General features: G+C 40.5%; 2 protein-coding genes across 8 annotated transcripts in view; one reads left to right on the top strand and one right to left on the bottom strand.

The window, feature by feature from the left end:
• Positions 1 to 19,325, top strand: part of LOC127049685 (protein LYRIC-like) — a 50,108-nt gene extending 30,783 nt beyond the window's left edge. For 3 of the 7 annotated variants that reach the window (XM_050950873.1, XM_050950876.1, XM_050950872.1), the window contains 5 exons: positions 96 to 170; positions 2,024 to 2,122; positions 12,976 to 13,082; positions 16,256 to 16,385; positions 16,899 to 19,325. In XM_050950873.1, the coding sequence (XP_050806830.1) occupies positions 96 to 170; positions 2,024 to 2,122; positions 12,976 to 13,082; positions 16,256 to 16,385; positions 16,899 to 16,954 (467 nt within the window). In that variant the 3' untranslated portion in view covers positions 16,955 to 19,325. Of the gene's footprint in view, positions 1 to 95; positions 171 to 2,023; positions 2,123 to 3,183; positions 3,328 to 12,975; positions 13,096 to 16,255; positions 16,386 to 16,898 lie in introns of those variants that run through there. The other 4 variants (XR_007774030.1, XM_050950874.1, XM_050950875.1 and 1 more) reach the window with 4 other exon arrangements.
• LOC127049709 (uncharacterized) overlaps positions 1 to 23,466 on the bottom strand; it is a 1,018,748-nt gene that overhangs the window by 411,306 nt on the left and 583,976 nt on the right. The window lies entirely within an intron of this gene.

The raw sequence follows: 23,466 nt of genomic DNA, 5'->3' as shown, positions 1-23,466 counted from the left end.
GTTGGGGAGGAGAGACTGAAACATTCTGAATGTGTCTGTTTGGAGCCACATGCACCAATTCTGAATGCCCTGTTTGGGTTTATTTTTTAATCCAGGAACATGGGATATTGCAGAAGCAAAAGCTTATCCTGTGACCTTTGGGACTTTACCAGAGCTGTCCATGGAGTTAAGTGAGTAGTCTTTCTGTGGACACTTTTGATTCACTTCCTCATGAGTTTTCCATCACCCATATCCCCAGATATTCAGACCCTTAAAAATTCTGCACACCATTAGCCATATTTCAATGTTTTCTCTGACACCTTGTTCACATTTGAAATCTGATGCTCTAACCTTTTAGTGACTGACTTCAGTGTATTTCCTTGAAACTAGTCCTTACTTTTGTGTCATCCTGGTATGACTTTAAAACTTGAGATGTGTCCTTACCAGTTATTTTAAAAAACACATCTAAACATAGAGATTAGCAAATTCCACCATTTGAGCAGTAAGTAACTATGCTTCAGATCAGATAACAAGAAAGCACCCTACTCTCCTCAGATATTGCCCTGCCAGCAAACTCTCTCCCCATAATCCCCCATAAAGCAAATTCAGGATATTTCAGACCAAAGGAGAAGGGCCAGGAGCTGAAGTCAAGGGGCCCTTGTGGAGAACACCTTGCCAGTGGCATGCTCCTTCTTTACATTTAGGGAATTCCAGTTTGAGAGCCTCTGCTGATTGCAACTGTGGGGAGAGAGGCAGTCTTTCTTGGTCTCTCCCATTCCACTTCAGCTTCATCTGTGCCTTCTCTAACCTCACCTAAAATTGCTATGCTTCTTCTTTTGGCTGTGTAGGCCCTGAGTGGTGCTGGGTTGAAGCAACGTCACAGTAGACAGCATAACACTGACTTATCAATGTGTAATACCAGTGAGCGAAAAGGTAGATGTGGGGTTTAGGTTCCTGAATTCTTAATAGAATATTTTGAAAAGACTTGTTCTTGCATTGGTTTGCACACCAGAAACTGCCATTGACTTCAAAAGGAGTTTTGGATGTACAAGGAATGCAGAATCTGGTCCTAAACATTTACGATATGTTAAGTGAAAGCATACATGCATGCATCATGTATATTGAGCTGTGCAAGCCAAAATAATGTAATTCTGCTCCATAGCAAAACATTGCAGATGAAACAATGTATAACTTATTCAGTCATATATTTTCCAATCTTGTATTAAACAGTGGTCTGAGGCATCTCATAATAGACAGCACGAGACAGACAAAAATCATTGCTTTCATCTGCCTTTATGAGTGCATCAAAAAGGCAAGCTGCTACAGGGCAGAACTGCACAAAGAACAAATGTTTAGGGGAAGATTGAAAAATATAACCTACAAAATCATATTCTTGGACATGAAGAAGAATAAACAAGAAAAAATATGAGACGAGCTAATCCATAATACAAGTAGTTTAAAAGATTGATGTGCTGTAAGGAGTTATTCAGCACTTGTAGGAGTGAACTCTGCTGTTTCAATTACTTGCAAATAATCATCAAGAAAAGCTTTGGCTTCCTTCTTTCTATGAGCTTTTTCTCTCCGCCCTACTTTTCATTACGTGCAAAAAGGGATAACTATGGGCCTGATTCAGCTCTCTTTCGAGTCAGTAGGATCTTACTTTTAACGTGAATAGGGAGATGGATCTGGCTTTTTACCAGGTGTATAATGGATGAGGTCTTTGTTCTGTAGGAACTAAAACTTCAATTTGACGTCTCTGAAAGTCATTTGCCAGCCAAACAGATTACGACTTTGGACAATACATGTTCAATCACTGTTCAGAGGGATATTCTGATAGTAATTTAATCATGTACTGTCCTTGTCCAGCCTTTTAAAATAAGTTCAGTGTTATGAGCAACAGAAATTAATTTTTGCAGCTTAAATTCCATAATGCCACAGCTGTGCTGATCAGGAAAGGATTAATTGGCCTTAACAATGTGAATATACCTAAGTGATTTGTTTTTTGTTTTGTTTTTTATTAAAAGGCATACTTGTTTCTATTCAGGTAATCAGAAGAGCAAATCATCTCAGGACAACCCCTCCAAATATCATTGGAATGCCAACTTACCCTTCCTCACGGTGGATGATGCATGGCTTGGGCAGCGTATGTTCAATTTTCTGATTGATTGATTGATTTGTTTGTTTGTGGAGAGATGAGTGCAGGTTGCTTTTTGCCTTTATTGTTTGAGCATAAAAAATAAGAGACTGTCTACAACAGGGTTTCTCAGACTTTTGTACTAGTGACCCCTTTCACACAGCAAGCCTCTGAGTGCGACCCCCCTTATACATTAAAAACTCTTTTTAATATATTTAACACCATTATAAACGCTGGAGGCAAAGCAGGGTTTGAGGTGGAGGCCAACAGCTCGTGACCCCCAATGTAATAACTTTGTGACCCCCTGAGAGGTCCCGACCCCCAGTTTGAGAACCCCTGATCTACCAAGTGTCTATTGGCCAGTGGGACTGCTTGCTTGAGGAAGGTGAGCAGGATTCAGTGCGCACTCAGGCTAAAATTCAGATGGGGCCTGATTTTCTGAAGTGCTGAGCACCCCCAACTCCAGTTGAAATCAGTCAGAAGCACAAGTGCTTTACATGTCTAAAAATCTGGTTGATGGTTAATAATATGATTGTCATTTAAAAGTCCCTTCTTGCTTCTTTTATAAATAACACCTTAGTTTATTAAAACGGAGTGAAGTTTACAAATCAAATTTTCTTTTTAGCATTTATCCTGATTGTTTACTTTGTGCACTTCTATCACCTTGAACAAGACTATTCATTTTTACTTTAGTTACTATACATTTCTAATCAGTTTCTTTTCCAGGTTCTTATGCTCTGGCATAGTGCTGCAGTATTTGGGTTGCAGACACTTCAGGGAATTGTTCATCTCTTTGTTTTTAAGTTTCTGTTGGATTTTTTTTTTAATTCACAGAAACATTTTATTTCATAAAATCTTGGGTTTTGCTAAATCTAAATTTGGGAGTAAATTTGACTTGACAGTATCTCTTTAAAGATTTGTTTTAATAATAGAATTTCAACATGAATTTTGAGTTTTGTTTATTTAAACCACAGGGTTAAAGGAACACTGTGGATATGATTTCTGTATTTTAAAGATGTGTTACTAGTCAGCATAGGTTTTTACTGAATTTGCTTTTTACTATTTCATAGATTCCAAGGCCAGAAGAAATCATTGTAACCAGTGTACTTGATGTATTTTGTTTACTTTTCTCGCTTCTTTGAACTTCGATGGTGAAACTAAAGTGGACAGCTTGTAGTTGATTTCACATCTTGATTCCCATACCATAGCACGATGCTGGAATGTTTGGGGGGAAATGGCTTCAATGATATTTTTACAAAAAACAATTAAAATATATTTGTATTAACTTTTGTCAAGAAATTTATTTTAAAAACCAGAACCTAAATTTAGGAACCTCTTAGTATCCCTTAAAACAAGGGCGGAAATCCTGGACCCACTGAAGTCAGTAGGAAAACTCCCATTGATTTCATTAGTGCCAGGATTTCAGTGTTTGAATTTTAGAATCTGTGGGAAAGACCTATATAGATCTTGGAAGGTGAGGCTGTCACAAGTGGTATGGGTATCTGGTAGCTTCTTCTCTCCAAAGATTCAATGCTTCTTGTCTCTGTGAGCTAAGATGTGAAAAAATTATCTAATTATACTTCTGCTGGTGGGGTACTCTATCCTGCATGATCTCTTCCATCTATGGTCATCCTAACTAAAGAGGAATCTGGAATGATTAACTGAATAGAGGAAGCAGATATTAATCTGCTGGCATCTTTCCATTTCAGCCCAGCACTAATTAATATTCTGAAACAGACACAACAGCTTGCCTGTCACAGGATTTTATAAATAACATCTTTTATAAAAGAAAAACAAGTGTTCTCAGCCCATTGCACTCTGTTTATTTATCTTGAAGGAGCTGTTTAGATATTCCCGACTCTTCGCATTATAACTTCTGAACATAGTCCTGGCTACACATGAGTAAGGAGGATGGCAGCATAGGTGGTTCATCCATTGGTACTTCTTTGTATCTTACTTGGCACATGCTACTGTTTGAGCATTTTGTGTTTGATTCCCAGTTGGATAGGGAAACAGAGCTCTTCTGCTTCCATGGAATAGCATCATGTTTCACTGACAGCTTGAATATATAGCTGTAAATTCCGCAGCTCTTGCTATTCACTGTACATTTTAATTGAAAGAGGAAATGGAAGGTTTTCTGCACACAGCAGTTTTTTTGTAATTATTATTATTATTATTTTTTACTATTTTTGATTTGCATAGCACAGCTTTGATCAGATAGCAGAAAGAAGGGGAATGTCACTAACATATATTCCTTCAATTTAGCTGAGATAATGCCTGGCATTAGGGTTTGTGCTGGCATGTGACATAGCTCTTTAAACAAGGCCTGTTAGCTGTTTCAGATATGAGGACTAAAAATGTCACTTATTACATGAAGATCACTGGATGTGACTCCCAACACATCCAGATGAATACAGTCAGTCAATTCCTTTTCATTTCCCTAACAATTTTTTGGTAGGACAGCATAGTGGTTAGAGCAAGGGACTAGACGTCACGAGCCTGGGGTTCTATTCTTAGCTCTGCCACTGGCTCATGGGCAAGTCACCCTCTCTGCTCCAGTTCATCCATGATAATAATAATGACCTATTTCATGGGTGTGGGGAAGGTTGAGACTTGCGTCCAAATTGCAATCAGTGTAACCACTCATCTGGCTGTATGACTCTGGAGAATGTAAAACATTCTACTAAGTAAATAGAACTAAGGGTATGTTTACACGACCCGCCGGATCGGCAGGCAGCGGTCAAGCCAGCAGGGACTGATTTATCGCGTCTAGTCTGGATGTGATAAATCAAGCCCTGAGCGCTCTCCCATCGACTCCACCGCTGCAAGAGGCGCAGGCAGAGTCGATGGGGGAGCGGCAGCAGTCGACTCACCTTGTTGATCTAAGTTATTCATGTAGCTGAAGTTGTGTAACTTAGATTGATCCCCTCCAATGTAGACCAGGCCTTAGTTTCTCCCGTCAACCCAGTGCAGTGCAGACACCGCAGTAAGTCGACCTAAGGTACGTCAAGTCCAGCTATGTTATTTACATAGCTGGAGTTGCTTAACTTGGGTCGACTTAACCCTGTAGTGTCAGGGCCGTCCTTAGCCATAGGCAGAACAGGCAGCCGCCTAGGGCACCACTAGGTCTGGGAGCACCACTCTGCCAGGAGCCCCGGCAGATGGGAAGCAGTGGAGAATGTAAGAACAGGGCTGCTGGGTCCTAGAGAGAGCCGAATGCAGCACAGTCTGAAGGAGGGGATTGACTGCTGGGAAGTCTCTGGGAAGGGGTGGGGAAAGGAACTCACCTGTGAGTATGACTCTTTCCCCCAGCATGAGGGCTGTCAGGGCTGTGTTGGGTGAGGTGCTGGGGGGGAGGTGAGGCTGGCTGCCTACTTGCTGAGGAATGACAGTGAAAGTAACTCACTTCCTCGCAGGCATCCAGGATTGGAATGGTCACACATGGCTGGGCTGGGGATAGCCAGATAGCATGTGCGAAAAATCAGGACGGGGGTTGGGGTAGGGTGAGCAGATGTCCCACTTTTATAGGGACAATCCCAATTTTTGGGTCTTTTTCTTATATAGGCTCCTGTTGCCCCCCACCTCCCATCCTGATTTTTCACACTTGCTGTCTGGTCACCCTAGGTGGGGGTAATTGGTGCCTATATAAGACAAAGCCCCAAATATCTGGACTAGCCCTAGAAAATCAGAACATCTGGATCTGGTCACCCTAGCTGGGGAGCGTGTCTCTCCCCCGGGTTGGCAGTGATCCATCTTCTCCAAGGGGAGCTGCACAGGGCAGGATGAGCTGCTGTGGCTCCATGGGTGCCCCGTCCCTGAGATCAGATGCTGTGCTAACTTCACCATGGTCTGTTGGGCTGGCGGTGGTGCCCATTGGCGTGTGATCACACCTGAGGGTTTGCTGCTGCTGTTGTCACTCTGCACCCCAAGAGCTGGATTTTAGAGTCCTGCAGTTTTCCACCTATCTCCTTTTCTACTGCAGCTGTTGAACCAGCAGGCTGGGGGGGGGGGGTGAGCCAAGCATGAAAGCAGTACTGTGTTGCCATTTTGATTGTCATTGAGCAAATTAGTTTGCCAAAACTGCTTGCTAACAATCCTGAATTCAATTTCAATATATATATTTTTTAAAAATCAATATCTTAGCCAAAAACAGAAAATTAAGTTGTTGACAATTATTTGTGACAAGTTTGGTATGGGGAAGGGAGTGGGCCAGTTTTCATCAGAGAAACAAAAATTGTTGACTGACTTTCCTATAGCCCTGTTACTGCTAAATAGAGCCCTCCAACAACTGTAATATGCTCATCTCCTTACTAGTATATAGAGCAGGGGTCAGCAACCTACGGCACATGTGCCAAAGGTGGCACGCGAGCTGATTTTTGATGACACGCAGCGGTGGGCTGAGCAGCTCAGCCCACTGCTACTCTGGGGTTCCGGCTACTGCCCCATTGCCACTCGGAGTCCTGGCTGTCAGGCCGACTCAGGAGCCGTTGCTGGCCTGGAGACCCCCAAGGAACCCCAGGCTGGTAGTGAGCTGAGCAGGCCAGCAGCTGAGACCCCGGCTGAGCCACTCAACCCGCTGTTGGCCTGAGGTTCCATTTACTCAGCTGGCAACAGGCTGAGTGGGACTAAATTCAACGAAATAGGAAAACAAGAGCAACTAATGACAAAGTGCAAGAACCTAGAGCTGTGGTCCCCAACCTTTTTCGTCTGGTGATGGTCCCCAACTTTTTTCACCAGACGAAGGACCATGGTGGCGGACAAGCATCTGCCGAAATCCTGCCGAAATTCGGCGGCAAGCAGTGTCATCCAGAGGCGTCGGCGTTGAAATGCCGTCTAATTTTGGCGACATTTCGGCAGATGCTCGTCCTCCGGTCAGTATGCGGGTGCACTGAAAGGCCCCTGTGGGCGCCATGGCACCCGCGGGCACCCCATTGGGGACCCCTGACCAAGAGAGCCTCCTGAAGCATGGTGATCATTTTTATTTAAATGGACTTGAACTGTACGAAGAATTCAGTTGTTGCCACATGCAAAATCGATGATGGACATTGTACAGTTTATTCATACCAGCAAACTTGCCACTCATATTGTACTGACAATTCCTGGAACAGTAGCATCAGGAGAACGGAGTTCCTCAAAACTAAAGCTCATTAAAAACTATCTCCGCTCTACAATGAGTCAGGAACACTTGACTGGTTTTGCTGTTCTTGCAATCGAACAGGACATCACTTTGTCTTTGTCATATGATGACAGTATTACTGATTTTGCAGCCAAAAAAGCCAGAAAGATTGCTTTTAATTAAAAACTAATCCTTGTTTCAATGCCTCTTCATATAAATTTCCAATAAAATGTTGACAAATTAAAAAAATGATATTATTTGCATCATTCTGTCAAATCAGAATTTTTTCGATAGTGCTACTTTTTAGTGCTAGTTCATCAGCATTACAGTGTGCTTCATTAACTTAAACTGGTTTTAGTAACATGCATGTGGCAAGTTTTCCAATACTGTAAGCTTATGTTTGTGTTGCTAAGAGCAAGACAGGCACAGGGGCACCAGTTTAATAATCCCGCCTAGGGCACCATACATAAATCCTAAGGACGGCCCTGCGTAGTGTAGACCTACCCTCCCACTCCATCTCTCATTACTTCTTCTGTCTGCCAGCCTGAAAGGTAGCTAACTACCCTCTTGCAGTGGTAAAATAACAGGAGAGTAAGGAACTTTTGTTGCTCGAGTTTGGAACAGCTTCCTGTTCACAAGAGTCTGTAACCTCTGATAATGTTTATACAAGAACTTAAGAGTTTCGAACACCAGAGTTATGAACTGACTGGTCAGCCTCACACCTCATTTGGAACTGGATGTATGCAATCAGGCAGCAGCAGAAACAACAACAAAATGCAAATACACTACGGTATTGTGTTAAATATAAACTACTAAAAAAAAAGAACATTATTTTAAAGAAAAGATTTGATAAGCTAAGGAAACTTTCTGTGCTTGTTTCATTTAAGTTAAGATTGAAAGCAGCAATTTTCATTTACATAGTAAAGTTTCAAGGTTGTATTAAATCAATGTTAAGCTGTAAACTTTTGAAAGAACAACCATAACGATTTGTTCAGAATCAGAGGGGTAGCCGTGTTAGTCTGGATCTTAAAAGCGGCAAAGAGTCCTGTGGCACTTTATAGACTGACAAATGTATTGGAGAATGAGTTTTCGTGGGTGAGTACCCACTTCGTATCCACATGCCTCCGACAAAGTGGGTACTCACTCACGAAAGCTCATGCTCCAATACGTTTGTTAGTCTATAAGGTGCCACAGAACTCTTTGCCAATTTGTTCAGAGTTACTTACAACCTCCATTTCTGAGGTGTTCATAACTCTGAGGTTCTATTGTAATACCTTATTTATATAGTAATCCTAAAAGATCTTAAAGCACGTAACAAATTACAAAGTGTGTACAGAAATCACTTCAGCTAGCACTGAAAAGCTCTCCAAGTGGCATGTTCTTGCAGTCAAAATATGCCTATGCTAAGCACCCCGGTATTCACACACTACGCAGAATTGTAACAATCTCTGTACAAAATATGAGGTATCTTGTGAGGTGTCTTTTGAAAACCAGTAACTCACTGATCATTAATATTCTTGCATGATATGTGGGTATTAAGATATGTACTAGATTTATGACTAAAGTGTGTATAAACCAAGCTTGTCAGGGGAGCTGGTAAATAGGTCTGCTTAGACAAAGGAATGTGTATTTGATCCTTTCACCAGCCTCATCTTCAGGGAAAAACAGTGAAGGTCCATATTTACATATAAGCAGTAAACAGGACATCAAGACGGCAGTGGGAGGAGATGGCAGGAAACAGAACAATTTGCATTTCAGTAAACACAAGTGGCAGAGTTAAGAGCATGGAGCTTCCTTCACCACCAGATTCCATGTCACCTCCCTTACAACTTGAATAAGCTTTACTTTCAGGAGCAACCTACAGAAGAATACACTGCAAAAGTTTGCTGGCCTATAAAGACAAAGGGGGCTGAACCTTGAGTGATAAGCAATTGAATCAACTGATTGTATACAATGTTACCGTATTATAAGTGTGTAGAGTGAGGTCTTTTCTGAAAGCTAATGACACACTGGTGACTAATACCATTGTGAAATGTCTGTATTAATACTATGAGGAAATGTAGATACTTAATGATATTATGTTTTAAAGTCTGTGGCCAAAAACAGCGATAAACAAATTCCTTCCCAGTCAGGAGAGACAGCAGCTATTTATCTGTCTCCTATGTAAATTAAGCATGGTGGAATCAAAACAATGGAAGGACTATTTACATACAGGGGGGATGGGAAGCCCACAGGAAGGGAAGAACAGCATGAGGTCATCCTGCCTCTTGAAACAAAGTCATTGAACTTTGGGAGATATAAGCAATGACAGAAGCCACCTTTGGCATCCATCACTAGACAGATACAAGGAAACAGAACTCTTGCAAGCTGAGAAAGATGGGTTCTTCAACTAAAGAGTGGGTTGAAGTCTCTGGAGACTGAATATAGGAAACCTGCTGAGGCAAAGATTATACTTTCCTAGATTAAATTTTAGACTTTTAGATGCATATTTTCACTTTTATTTGCTTGTAACCATTTTTAACTTTCTCTTGTATACTTGAACTCACTTAATACCCTATCTTCTTTTGTTAGTTAACTTGTTTTACTAATAATCGAAACCAACAGAGCTGTGTTTGGATTAAAGTGAATGTTAACTCCAGCTAAAGTGGCAAGCCGAGGGTTTTGTGCCTTATCACTTCCCTGAACCGTCCACAAGAGGGCTGGATATTGCATAGCACATGGTTTTGTGCGAATTTTAGACTGTGAGCGTGTTGGAATCACCTTGCTAGTTGTAACCAAGGCTGGTAGAAGCAAGACTGTGACTGTGGTGTGTTGCTGGCAGGCTGCTGGAGTCAGAGTTACTGGATCAGCTGCAGCTATACATAGACAATCAAGGTGTGACCTGCATGCTTGTAAGCTGGTTGTGAACATTCCCAGACAGGGAGTTACAGTAGCAAAGCATTTGAGGCACTCAAGGTTGCAGGGCAAATGATGACACAAGCTTTCACTGGTCTGGATTGCACCTCCAAACCCCATCACAACTGCATACTGAATCACCAGAGTCTTCCTGTAGAAATACTTTGGTTTTCTGGGACGTCTCTCATTGAACTTTTGACCAGGCCAGGCTTTACTCTGTTTAGCTTTTGAGAGATGGCCCAAGATAGTACAGTTGCAGATCTAAAAACACTGGTTGTGTTACAAAGTAATGTTTATAATGCTATTAGAGGAGGGTTTAATGCAGCTGAAAGGTAAATATGCAGTAAAACTGAAAGAGTCTTAAGCCAAATCTTTAGAATAAGTACATTTAATTCTTTTTTTCCCTGTAAAAGCCGGCAGGTTATGGAGATTTTTTATAATGAAATTCAATTTATTGTGAGTTGAATTTAAACGGCTTATGATATAACAGCTTTAAGGATAGTAACTTTGAGGTAAATAATAGTAATAACTGTATCACTAAGGCTCTGATCCTGCAGACACTTACCATATGCTTAGCTTTAAGCATATACATCATTCTAGTAGAGAAATGAGCCATTGAGATTATGTATATGCTTAAAGCTAAGCAAGTGGGTGGGTATTTGCCGGATCAGGGCCCTATTTAATATATTACTATTAAAATGATGATTTATCATACAAGCATCTTACGGTATAGTCATTCTTACTTTCACTCCACCAAACTTCTTCCTCACATTGGTGTTCATTTGCAGTTTAGTAAGTAATATAGCAGGGAAAAGTTAAGTGTAGCTATACAGAATATCTGCCTCATATTCACAATTTATGTTCGTTTATTACTCTCTCTCTCTAAAAGCAGCAAAGGGTCCTGTGGCACCTTATAGACTAACAGACGTATTGGAGCATGAGCTTTCGTGGGTGAGTACCCACTTTGTCGGATGCATGTAGACCGACGAAGTGGGTATTCACCCACGAAAGCTCATGCTCCAATATGTCTGTTAGTCTATAAGGTGCCACAGGACTCTTTGCCGCTTTTACCGATCCAAACTAACACGGCTACCCCTCTGATACTCTCTCTCTCTAGATCATTAATTTGGACATGCTTTCATCTATTCTAGATGTGTTCATTTACTCAGCATATATGTACTTAGATTGACTTTTTATAAGACAGTGTATTAGAAAATGTTTCCTTCCTTTTGATTAAGAAAAGACGTGAGTGTCTAGAGGATGTTTTTAAATATAAAATTAGTAGAGCAATAAGTTTAGCATCATTATATTAAATTAGCATCAAGTTGGAGAAAGCAACCTTTTGGAAAAGTTTTTTCTTTTATTGCTGGTAGCAGTGTTTTGATACTGGTACCTTTTCAGTTTGAAGAAGCTTTTTCTGCTAGCTCAGGGTTTATTTAAATTTGTTGTTATTTCAGGAGACATGGTAGGTTAAAAGTTTTAGTTTCAAAAATCCTTATCTCTGTTAAGATCTGAGGAATTTAGAACTGAAAAGGGTTTTTTAAAAACTCAGACAGAACTTTCATAATTTTATGTTGCTTGTTTGCCTTTTGCCCTTCACTCAGTTTGGACAAAGAAACTAGACTGGTCTGTTTTGCTTTCTGGTTTTCGGTCACTAGCACAGTGATTCTCAGAATTGTGGACCCCTTGCTGGGAGTCTGTGAACAGCTGGCATGGAGGGTCAGACTTTCAAAGGTTTTAGGCATCTAAAGTTCCAGATAGGTGCCAAGGGGGATTTTCAAAGGTGCTTTTGCACATTAGGCACCTAACTCCTATACAGTGAATTGAAATCATTGGGAGGTAGGTGCCTTTGAAAATCCCAGTGGGCGCCTATCTGCATCTTTATGCTCCTGAATAACATTAAAAATCTGGCTCATGATACTGCAGCTACTTCTCCTCTTTGTTTGCAACTATGAAACACAGAATAGACACAGATGGGCAACCTGTGGCCCACTGGCTGACGCGGCCTGTCAGGATAATCCGCTGGCAGGCCACCAGGCAGTTTGTTTACATTTGCATGGCCGCCTGCAGCTCCCAGTGGCTGCAGTTTGCCATTCCCGGCCAATGGGAGCTGTGGGAAGTGGCAGCCAACATGTCCCTGCAGCCTGCGCCATTGGGAGCTGCGGGTGGCCGTGCAAATGTAAACAAACTGTCTGGCAGCCTGCAGGTTGCCCACCACTGGAATAGATGGAAAAGGGAGAGGAAATCAAGAGAGTGTGACTAAATTTCTTTCAGAAAAAGAAAAGTTGCGTTGCATTGAGGACATTTACAAATGCCTAAATCCTTTCCTAATATTAAACTTCCCTCTGAGCAATTGCTTTCGTTGCTATGGGGATTCTATGCCGTCGTGAATGGAAGAGGAGAAGTTCAGGAAACAATCTCTCTGTTAAGATGTGGACCAGTGCCAGCCCTTGCACTAACATCATGCTGCAATCTCTGCGGACAGTTCAGGAAATCCCCTAAAAATAAAATGTTCTCAGTGAAATGAAAAAAATAATAATTGAAAACATTTCTGTTAATATCAGATTTTGTAAAGCCTGTTTCCCAAAGGGGATGGTGAAAGAGACTTTTATAGACTGTCTGAATGTTTTTGTGTCTTTAATTGTGTTTCTTGCCTGAACAATTTAATCCCTTGTTGTGCATTTAACGTTCAATTGATACACACATTTTTAATACGATACAAATACACAAATTCCCTTGTGCAGACAGTGAGACCTTAGATGTTTTAAGTAATGTTTGCTTTGCTAGTACAGGCCGAGGAAGTAATATTTATAGATTTGAATGCAGTTCATTCATGTGCTTGTATTAACAGATGATCCCTTAGCAATTGACCTCAATTCTGATTGGAATGCTCCCACAGAGGAGTGGGGAAACTGGCTGGGAGAGGAGGAGACATGCACAGGACCCGAGAGAGAGAAGGTGAGGAAATGATGTAAGTGAATGTGTGAGCATTACCATATTCGATGAAAAGCAATCAAGGATGAGCCTGGGTTGGATGGTGTGTGAAAGAGCTGCGCTGCAATAGAAGACCTTTCACCCTAGGAGAGGATGCACTGTGAGATTACCCCTCCTCGACCCTTTTGGGGCATCTGGTGCTGCAGTGTGCACAGGCACTGCATTCCCATGTCATGCTAGGACTGGCCCAAGGGCACAGTGGGAGGAAAAGGTTCCTTGTGCCAGTTCCTCCTCCTCTTGTTGCCATGTGCTTCCTTTTTTGGGGCTAGCTGCAATCCAGCCTCATAAATCTGAAGTCAGCTGATTTCTGCAAGTTTATCATCAGTGTGGCGGTGCTTTCACATGCAATCATTATTCAGTCTGTGCACGGTACGTTTGCTATGCTGCAGAAAAGCACTCCTTCTACTGAGGCTGACATTCCAGAATGTCTGAGCCCTAACTGATCAAAGTCCATAGCAAACACAAGTAACCTATTTTCTCACACCTTCCCATTTAGTTCACAGGTACATATTCAAATGAGAGAATTGAGTTAAATTGACATGTTCACAACTTGGGCAGACAACCCAAGGCACAAGTCTTGCTGATTGAACTCCTTCTCCTACCAGAAACCCAGGCAAAAGCTGCCAAGTTTATTGACTAGCCCAGGCAGGACTCTTTGAGAGAGGATGGAGAAGAGCTTTCTGAGCTCTTTGCAGGCAGCTCTCTCACATCAGTCTATTAGACCCTACTTGGGCTGCTTGTACATGAGTCAGAGGCTCTAAAGAGAGTTTCCATAGAAAAAGGACCTGCACATCCATTACATCAGCACATGGTCCTAGGGAAAGCTGTCCCCAGCTTCCTCTAACAAAGGATACTGGGTCTTCTGTGCTGCTTAGGACTTGCCAAAAGGCAGAGAGGAAATTTGTTCCTATCTCTCTGAACATAACCAGAAAGAAAGTAGAACCCCAGGAGAACTTGGGTGGAGCTGAAGTGATGCTTTTGAGGTTTAATTGCTAAAAATGGATGCAGAAGGCCTTCTCTGCTGTGAGGATCTGAGCCCTCCTGCAAAAAAAGAAAACAAAAATTATAAGTATAGTGTCAAGGGGACCCTGTCACGACATGGTATTCCCCTAACATGGTTATAAAATAGTTCGGTATTGCAGTGTAGATAGGAACAGGCTGTGTTAACCATGGAAAATCCAGTGCTGTAACATGTTTCTGGGACATGTGTGAAACACACTGCAGCCCTGTCTGCACTGCAATCCTGAGCTAGGTTTTGACTGAATTAGGGGGCTGCAGTGTTGTAACCAGGTCACCTGGCAGAATTTTTCATAGTATAGATGAGACCTTGGGCACCAGTTAAGGGTAAACAGGAACAGCTTTATACCATTTACAAGTTTACACAGAGAAAGGTCCCATAGAGAGCCCTGCAGGGTAAGGAAAATGTCATCTGAGCACAGTTGGTGTGGTAGGTGTTACAAGTCGCAACTATGAAGTGACAATACCGGTTGGCCCACCTGTCTGAAAAGTACTTGCTACTCTGCGGAAAGGGATGTGGAGAAAACAAACCAAAATATATTCAGTTTTTAATTGACTTTAATAACAGATATCTGGATATAGTAAATTAACTGTGAACATTTACAGCAGTACAATATTCTTGGCCTTCCACACATCCTATAAGAGTCCATTTGTGAGATTGTGTACCCAGGACCTAACCTTCGGGACTTTTTTGCTCCCTCAACTGCTTGGGCTGCAGTGTCTGATATTGCCCCCAGCTTATGTTAGAGCAACCTTCAGAGTGCTCCAATTTATGTCACCTGGTATTGGCCCCCAAAGGGTCATTGTAACTGGCAGGAATCTCTGGAGTACAGCCATGCCCCTTTCCCCTCAACATGTCCCCTATATTGGCGTTTTTTTGAAAGGTGAGGAGGTGACTTAAAGTATGTCTACACTGGAGCTGGAAAGTGTAATTTCCAGCCCAAGTGGACATACCCACGCTAGCTGTGATTGAGCTAGCCTGCTAAAAATACAAATGTAACTGCAGTGGGCTAGCTACCCTGAGCATTAACCTGTCTGAAACCCTACACACCCCTAGATTCAGTTATGATAACTCGACACCACTTGAGGCTTCCCTACGCGAGGGGAATCCTAAGCTGTCCGCTTACACCAGCTTTAAGTCATCTGTGTGTTGCTGCAAAGTTAGCTTTGGAAACATAAACCAATGTGACATGATTCCTAGACTTGGAAGGAACAAGCAGCTAGACTCCACTTTTGCAGCAGCAGGCTTTGACGTTGGAGAACTAAAAGATCTCTCAGTCACACAAATATTGGTGTCAATTTAGTCACTTAAGTTTGGCATGTACACCTCTACCTCGATATAACGCTGTCCTTGGGAGTCAAAAAATCTTACTGCATTATAGGTGAAACCGTGTTATATTGAACTTGCTTTGATCCACCGGAGTGCACAGCCCCGCACCTCTGGAGCACTGCTTTACCCCGTTATATCCAAATTTGTGTTATATCCAGTGGCGTTATATTGAGGTAGAGGTATCTCTCCAAGAATTACCTTCATAAATCACTCCAGAATCCTTAGGCCTGCCATGTGTATAGTGGTGTGATCATGGGGGACAGGAGTTGGTTGCACTTGGGGGAGAAAGTGGCAAAAACCAGTTTTCAAGCTAACCCCAAATGTTGATGCTGGCTGCTGTGCAAGTTATTCATACAGAAATAGACATAAATAATGTAAACTTACAAGTCAGAGATCCAGATATAGCTGTTCATCACAATCTCTGTGCCTCATCAGCGAGTTTTGTGGACTGTTGCCAGTTAGCAACTTGCAGGATTGTGGACTAAAATTGGACTGCTCTACACCTCTCCCTGAAAGCATTTTGCTCCTCTTCCATGCACTGAGGATAATAAGGGCAAAGGTAGTGAAGAGAAAAGGTTATAAGACTTGACTTCTGTCTACCACAAACATATAGTAGTTGGGTAGATGACATGCTGTTAAGTCTAATCCTTTTAGAATTAGATTTGTCCTATGTTTCTTTTAAATACTCTAATTGCTTATTATATTCGCTTTTTTCATATTTTATACTTGCATATACTTCATTTAATGTATATGCTTAGTTAAGCATATTATTTCATATTTATTCTTAAAGCCTCAGCAAGGTTTGGAAATGAGAACAGAGGAAGGTCGAAGGGAGTTGATATCTATGAAACACAGTAGTCATGCTACCTGTACCTCTTTCAAAATACCCCAGGACCCTGCTAACAATTTATCCCATAATGGTAAGTGATTATATTTGCACTTTAGAGAACTGTGATTTCAGAATTTTTGGTAATTCAAGGAGTGTTCATCCATTTATTTATTTATTCGTTTATTATTTTAACTAAAATGTTAATCGCCTTTTTCTTTAGATGTATATGTTCACTTTTACAGAGAAGCACAATAACGTTGTTTAATCAGATGTTCTTTGACAAGGCCTGCATCTGCACCTATTGAAGTTAATGACAAAATTCCCTTTGATTTCAATGGGAGTAGGATCAGGACCTATGCAGGATTTTTTTAACATGGAACAGGGTGACAGTGATAGATTTGTACCCAAAAAGCACACTGAAGTTACTGAAAGTCCTTTAATTGATTTTAGTGTGGATTGGATCAGGCCTGGTAACCAGGTGTCCACTGAGAAATACATATGCACAACATGAAGGATCATACTCTGGAAATTGTTTGGGTTTTGTCCAGCAACATGATTTTGGTGTGGAAGCTTTTTATAATCTGTGCTGCTGTTTGTATGGCAGATGTACCTGGTAAAAAGGAGAGGCGGAAGAGGAAGAAAATGAGGAAAGAGACTTGATGGGGCTGTGTAGCTGACAGTGTGAAAACCAAATAGCACGTGTGCTGATTAGCTGCAAGAGTTCTGCTTTCTGTGGTGATGCACTGAGCCCAAAACAAAGAGAGGATCTAGAAGAATCCCAATAAATGGGAGAAGAGGAGAACAGGAACAGTGAGTGGGAGAGGCAGAGGGAGGGAGAGAGAGAGAGTGTGTGTGTGTGAGAGAGAGAGAATGCACCATGATAATGTGTGCAGGAGCTGGTGTTGAAACAGGATTGCTGTTTAAAAACAACCCACTGCCCTTGATCACTTAAAGAAAACTGTTGAGTAGGTTTTAGACCATTTACATTAAACCGTTCAGTGTCCCGTTACTTATCAAGTTGGCATGTTGTATGACATTAGAGAATTAGTCAAAATCCATAAATGACCACAGTTGTATTTAGATTCTATAGAGGATCCACCTTTTATTCCAGCCTCCATTTGCAATTTAAAATGTGATGTGTGCAGATGTGCTCCTTGACAGGTTAATAATGTACAGAAGGTGGGTGGTACATGCTAAAGCGTCTATAAATCATAAGAAAGCAGTTGTTAGACCTACAAAGAACAGCACCACTCACCCGCAAATCTTCTCTGAATCTTTTTAACCCCTTGCAGCTGTTGAAGTTGGATTTTTACCTAACACAGTGACATTTTAATGTATTTCAGTGCATACGCAGACCAGTTGGCTCTAAAGGTGAAAATTTCTAAAGGAGATTTTAATTTACTTAGAAAAGTTGTTTAACTTTTCTGTTTTTGTGGTGGGCTAGAGTTTAGTACCCTGTATGTTAAAAGCATGATCCTTTTGCTATTACTGTATTTTAGCCTGAGAGATCTTGTTGAGGACATTTTTCCAATTTGCAGTTCGGCAGTTTTTACCATTTTATTGCTTAATTTCTAATATTATAAGCCAAGTATCTAGATTAAAGTTAAAAAAAATCTGTTTTTTATGGTGAAGGGCATATACTTCTCATCTTCAAAGGGCTATTTAAAACAGAAAATATCCAGTGTTGAAAAACAAATTGTTCTACCTTAAATGCCAAGAGTCTGTGAAAGGTGTGAGATTGACACCACTGGTGGCTCTTTATCCACAGAACATCTACAGCACAGCAGTAACTATAAATGCTTCCCTGTACTGCCCAGAGAATATGCCTCAACCCTGATCCATCTTGGCAAGGCCACCTCGATGCGTGAGATGATAGTTATTCAATCTCTGTGCCTATTCATCTCTGTGCCTCTGATGAAACTGCTAAAAAGGATTCCAGTTACTATTGGGTGTAAAATGGACATTTGTTCCTAGTTGGTCTGACATCACAAAAGTCATTTCACATAGGCCACCATCAGCTGTTAACAGCTTGGAGTCATTACCAGCTACACTCACACTGGAACCACTGAGCTAGAGGTAAAAAGCTCCATACCTCAGTCCCTGTTGCCAATGTATTTGTGTAAGTGGAATCTTATCTAAAACCCTGAGTGCTTACATGTTGGCTTTCACCCATGCTGTAGGATTTAAAGCATTAGTATCCCTTAAAGAAGCTACTGCACAGAAATACTATATTTATCGATATATGTAAAAGAGCAATTATCCAATGGTCTAAGCATCTTTGACACAAATTAAAGATACAGTTAATCAAAGTAATACCAGCAGCTAACCTACTACCATAAAACATACACACACACCCCCAGACAAGTGCCCCATCTAGCCACTTCCTCACACAGAACCAGAGATAATAAATGAGCCTTGCAATGTGCCCTGAGTGTGAACAAAACAAGGTTAGTTCAGAATCAGACACATAGTTGTGAGCTTTTTTTCCCACCATATAGGATATTTTTAAGTGAGGTCATTCAAGAATACACTTTAGAATTTTCATATCTTAATGCTTACAGATCAGTTAAGAGAAAATATAGACAATTAATGAATGAGGCTAATAAAGCAAACAATGTCTTCCTTGAAAAGCAGCTTGTTAATACCATATGCATAAAACTAACAAGAAAATACTTGAACTCATTGAGAAAACAAATCTAGTAAGGATTAGGATTTAGAGGATGGATTAATTAAATATGTAAATAACAGGTGAAGTTCTAGTCCCATTGAAATCAATGGCAAAGCTCCTATTAATTCCACTGTGGATTTTACCTGAAATCTTTATTTAACAGCAGAAGATAATTTCCATTGCTGAATAAAAAGAGAAAATATCTTAATGAAAGGTGTAAGAGAAGTTAAGGTTGGTAGACTCAGAATTTCACCTACCTTTTCTTATATGTCTGTCTGCAAACTTTGCAATGTTCATGTAATGTTGTTTTATTTCCAAAGTGAAATGTTTTATTTTTCTTTCTAATAAAAAATATTAAAATCACTGGCAACAGCCGAGTAACTTCTGAGTAACCCTCCAGTAACAAGCGTGTGTTAGAGAGAAAGAGGTGGAAGAAAAAGCTTTTTGGCAAGGAAACATTTTATTTTCAGGCTTCCACAGGGATATTGTGAAACAGTTTATCAAGAATGGGAAAATCTCTCAACACTGTTTTTTTTAAGGAAAACTTATTGAAGTTTTTATTTTGTTAGAATAAAAGAACACATGCAGTGGGCAAATGACATTCACTTGTACAGCTGAGAGTCTGACAGCAACAAGAAACAGATTATATATGGCCCAGTTTTGTCATGTTTATTAATACAACTCCCACTGAAGTCAGCTGGACCGTGGCTACATTAGCAAACCCTGTAACCATATTTCCCCACTAGTGCAGCTTCCCCAGTGGTAGTAAGTGATCACTGTAATGTAGACAGGGCTCAGATGTTCATACCTTATGTCATATTCATGTGGAAATGAATAATTATACAAAATGCCATAGGAAGGAGAGTATATCCCCAAGACTACAATATTAATTGAGCATGCCCTCCTATATGCATGCGCAGTTCCAAGGCTGCTTGTACATTAGCATACTCTGGCTGTAATTCACCACCAAAGATATCAGTGTTACTGGTATGAGCGGTGGAAGGGCTAGTCTAGGTAAAGGGTCAGGTACATAGTGGTAAAACTGCCTGAGCCCTGTCTTAATTACATCTTCCATTATTGCTACCATGCGTGGAGCTGCACAATATGACAAGATTTTTCAAAACTATATGCGAAGTATGCCTGCGGTTAAGTTACTAAATAAATGGCCTGATTTTTCACTGTGTACCTCCTATAAAGTTCTATGTGTATTCTTTTACTTTCTCAGTCTTTAAGGGCTGAAAATCCATAACTCACTGAAATCAATAGGGTGTGAAGGTGCCCATCACCTCTGAAAATCAAGTCCTTACAGCCTTTGTGAAATTGCCTCTTTCATCTGTGGAACCTCATGCCATTTTCTAGCTCATTCCTTATATGCTTTTAAAATGCCACATTTCTTTCTCAGCACCACCTGCTTCTGAGGAAGAAGTAATAAGAACCCATGCAGTAAGCAGATATTGGACTACCAGCCCCTCCCCCCCCAGTAGGTCTGATCCTGATCAATACTAGACTGGTTTAAGCCCTGAAGCATGCGGTTTAACATTCCTTCCAAAACTGTTGTTTTTATGATAACTCTGGATATTTTTGTTGTCTGTCAAACTTGTCATTTTATAGAGCATGGTAGCTTCTGATATGCTGCATCCACTACCTAGATCAGCCTTTCTCTGTTTAACTGATTCTTTAAGATTTCAAATTTCATCTCAAAACCAGTCTCTTCTTTCTGATATAAGACTCCCAGCTCTCTAATAAGATGACTGAATTGTTATTCTTCCTCATAGGAAGTCTTCCGGGAGCAGAAGGGAAAGGAGCCATGTAATTATGAATAGGGTGGGAGATGCATTCATGAAGCAATCCCTATATTAACATGTGGTCCTCACTATGAAATTGATTGGGAAACTGACCTACATAGTTTATCTGTATTGATATAGAGAGATTATGTATATGCAGGATTTGAAGCTTTGATTTACATCCTGCACTCTTAATTGGGCTCAATTGGCCAAGTTGATTGAAGCTAATGGAGCAACACCATAGATGAATTTGGCCTAGTGCTTTGTACTTATCTGTTTATATAATCACAAGTATCCACCCAAACTATAAACAAGTATTACAGCTGACAAACAAGTATGAGCTGAATGTTGGACAGTGGTTTTATTGCTCAACTAGAGCTACTTTACTTACTATTCTTGTAATGAACAACAGCCTACTCCAGGGATCGGCAACCTTTCAGAAGTGGTGCGCCGAGTCTTCATTTATTCACTCTAATTTAAGGTTTCGTGTGCCAGTAATACCTTTTAACATTTTTAGAAGGTCTCTTTCTATAAGTCTATACTATATAACTAAACTATTGTTGTATGTAAAGTAAATAAGGTTTTTAAAATGTTTAAGAAACTTAATTTAAAATTAAATTAAAATGCACAGCCCACTGTACCAATGGCCAGGACCTTGGGAGCATGAATGCCGCTGAAAATCAGTTCGCGTGCCGCCTTTGGCATGTGTGCCATAGGTTGCCTACCCCGGCCTACTCCATAATAATGCAAGGAGGGTTTTTTTGTTAACTATGGTCTGGAAGGGTCAAGAATTCATCCAGTAATTCTTTTATGAATCCAAGTGGATCAGCCCCTGGAACATTTTCAAGGCAAACTGAAGTTTTCAATATCTAAAAGCGCACACATTTTACCTACTAGCTATTCTTATCTGAAAGGGAGTGCAGATATGTAAGATTCCTCATGCCCAAAACTGATCTTGACTGATCAGGCAAAAGCTACCATGGTTAGGGCAGTAATGAAATTGAGTCTTTTGTCTAGTTCTGTTCATTCAAAGATTCCCAAAGACTTGGTAAACAGTTTTTCTATCAAACTTTGATATATAATGAATGTAATTTATTTTTTCTCACAGTAACCACATTTATGGATGTGATACTAGTGTAATAATTACAGAGCTATGTGTATTTATCATGCTCTTTTGACTGCATCACCTGCCCTCTGCCACTAATCCATCTCTACCAGGATTACTTTCAACATTCGAAACCACAAGCCAGAGAAAAATCAAAATTAAAAAAAATCAAATTGTCACATAAATTACTTTTCCTGCTACTCCTAAATGCAGAATTCTGACCCTCAGAGCCAGCTATATTACCATGGTCTGAAACCCAGGACAGACTAGATGCAGCCTTGCACCAGGGCCTGTTTTCTATAAATAAAAATGTCATGACTGTAAAGTTTGTTATCTCATGGCCCCACAGGCCTAGAAAAAGTAATCTTACTATTAATCTTCCCAGTTTCCAAGGGGAGTCAGTGCTCACTTCTAGCCATACAGGAGATGAGATATCAGAGTTTATATTTCTGACATTTTATGTACATAATTTTTAGAGGATTTTATGGTTCCTCCTCAGCTTTATACAGTTTGACACATGGTAACTAAAGCTTTATAGGCAAGGCATTATGAAAAATATTCCGAATAACATTTTTAGAAATTATAAAACAATTGCAAGAGAATTTTTCTGTGATGTGTCACATCCAAAAATCCTGAAGATACAAATAAAGCAGGCATCCAACCTCATGCTAATAAAAACTTTACATGTTCCCTATACTTATAACTCCTATATTTCACCTGCCTGCTAACCCTCACCCTCAGATCCAGCTGTTTTAAGTAGTTTGGACATGAGTTAAATTGCTTCTCACCAGTAAAAGGGAAGGTACTATAATCTAACTACATAAAGTATATGGGATTGGAGTATCACATTAAAGGGCTCAAAAGTGGTGACAGTGTTAGATCAGTAAACAAAGAATAATAATTAAAAAACATGCAAAGTTCAACGTGATTCATTTTATTTGGACAAACTTTTTAAAAAAGGCAAGTTTTCCAGAATCAGTCTCTTTATTTGATGTAATTGATTTTTATGAGGGAATCTGAAGCAAGAGATACTTGAACTCAGAGCATCGCAATTTTTTCCTCTCTCTCCAAAAGAGTCTATCTCAGTGGAAAGGTTAGTTTCCTATTAAACTATACGTAAAGTCCTGGTCACATTAAATTCAGTGGGAGTTTTACTATTGACTTAAATGGAGCTAGGATTTTATCTTGCAAGCCACTTTACAGAAACATTTTCCCCGTGGGTAATTTATTTAAAGGGCTTCCTTTCTGTGATATACAGTATTATTATTTTGCTTTTACTCTAATAGTTTGTGTCCATTTTAAGGAAAGTCCAGTCCACACTCAAAACCCCGCTTTTTCCACTATCTTTCTGTAAGGTTAATTATTTAGACATTTCATCAAATTAATGTGTTTGACTCTGATAAACATTTAAATTAGCAGTTAATTGCTTATTTAATAAAATAAGGATCTTGGTTTTTGAAGGGACCACCTTCAGCCTCTTTGGGAGACGGGAATTAGTGCTGCCCAGGCTCAGGCTGGTATTCCTCCCACGTGGTGGATGCCTGTGTGCACAGAAGCAGGCACAGCTGTGTACATGCACCCCCTGTGCTGGAGTTAAAGTCGCCCCCCTCCCGTT

Source organism: Gopherus flavomarginatus, chromosome 4 (genome assembly GCF_025201925.1).
Source record: "Gopherus flavomarginatus isolate rGopFla2 chromosome 4, rGopFla2.mat.asm, whole genome shotgun sequence".
NCBI lineage: Eukaryota > Metazoa > Chordata > Testudines > Testudinidae > Gopherus > Gopherus flavomarginatus.
The sequence above is the reverse complement of the archived record's forward strand: the minus strand, read 5'-3'. Positions and strand labels throughout refer to the sequence as shown.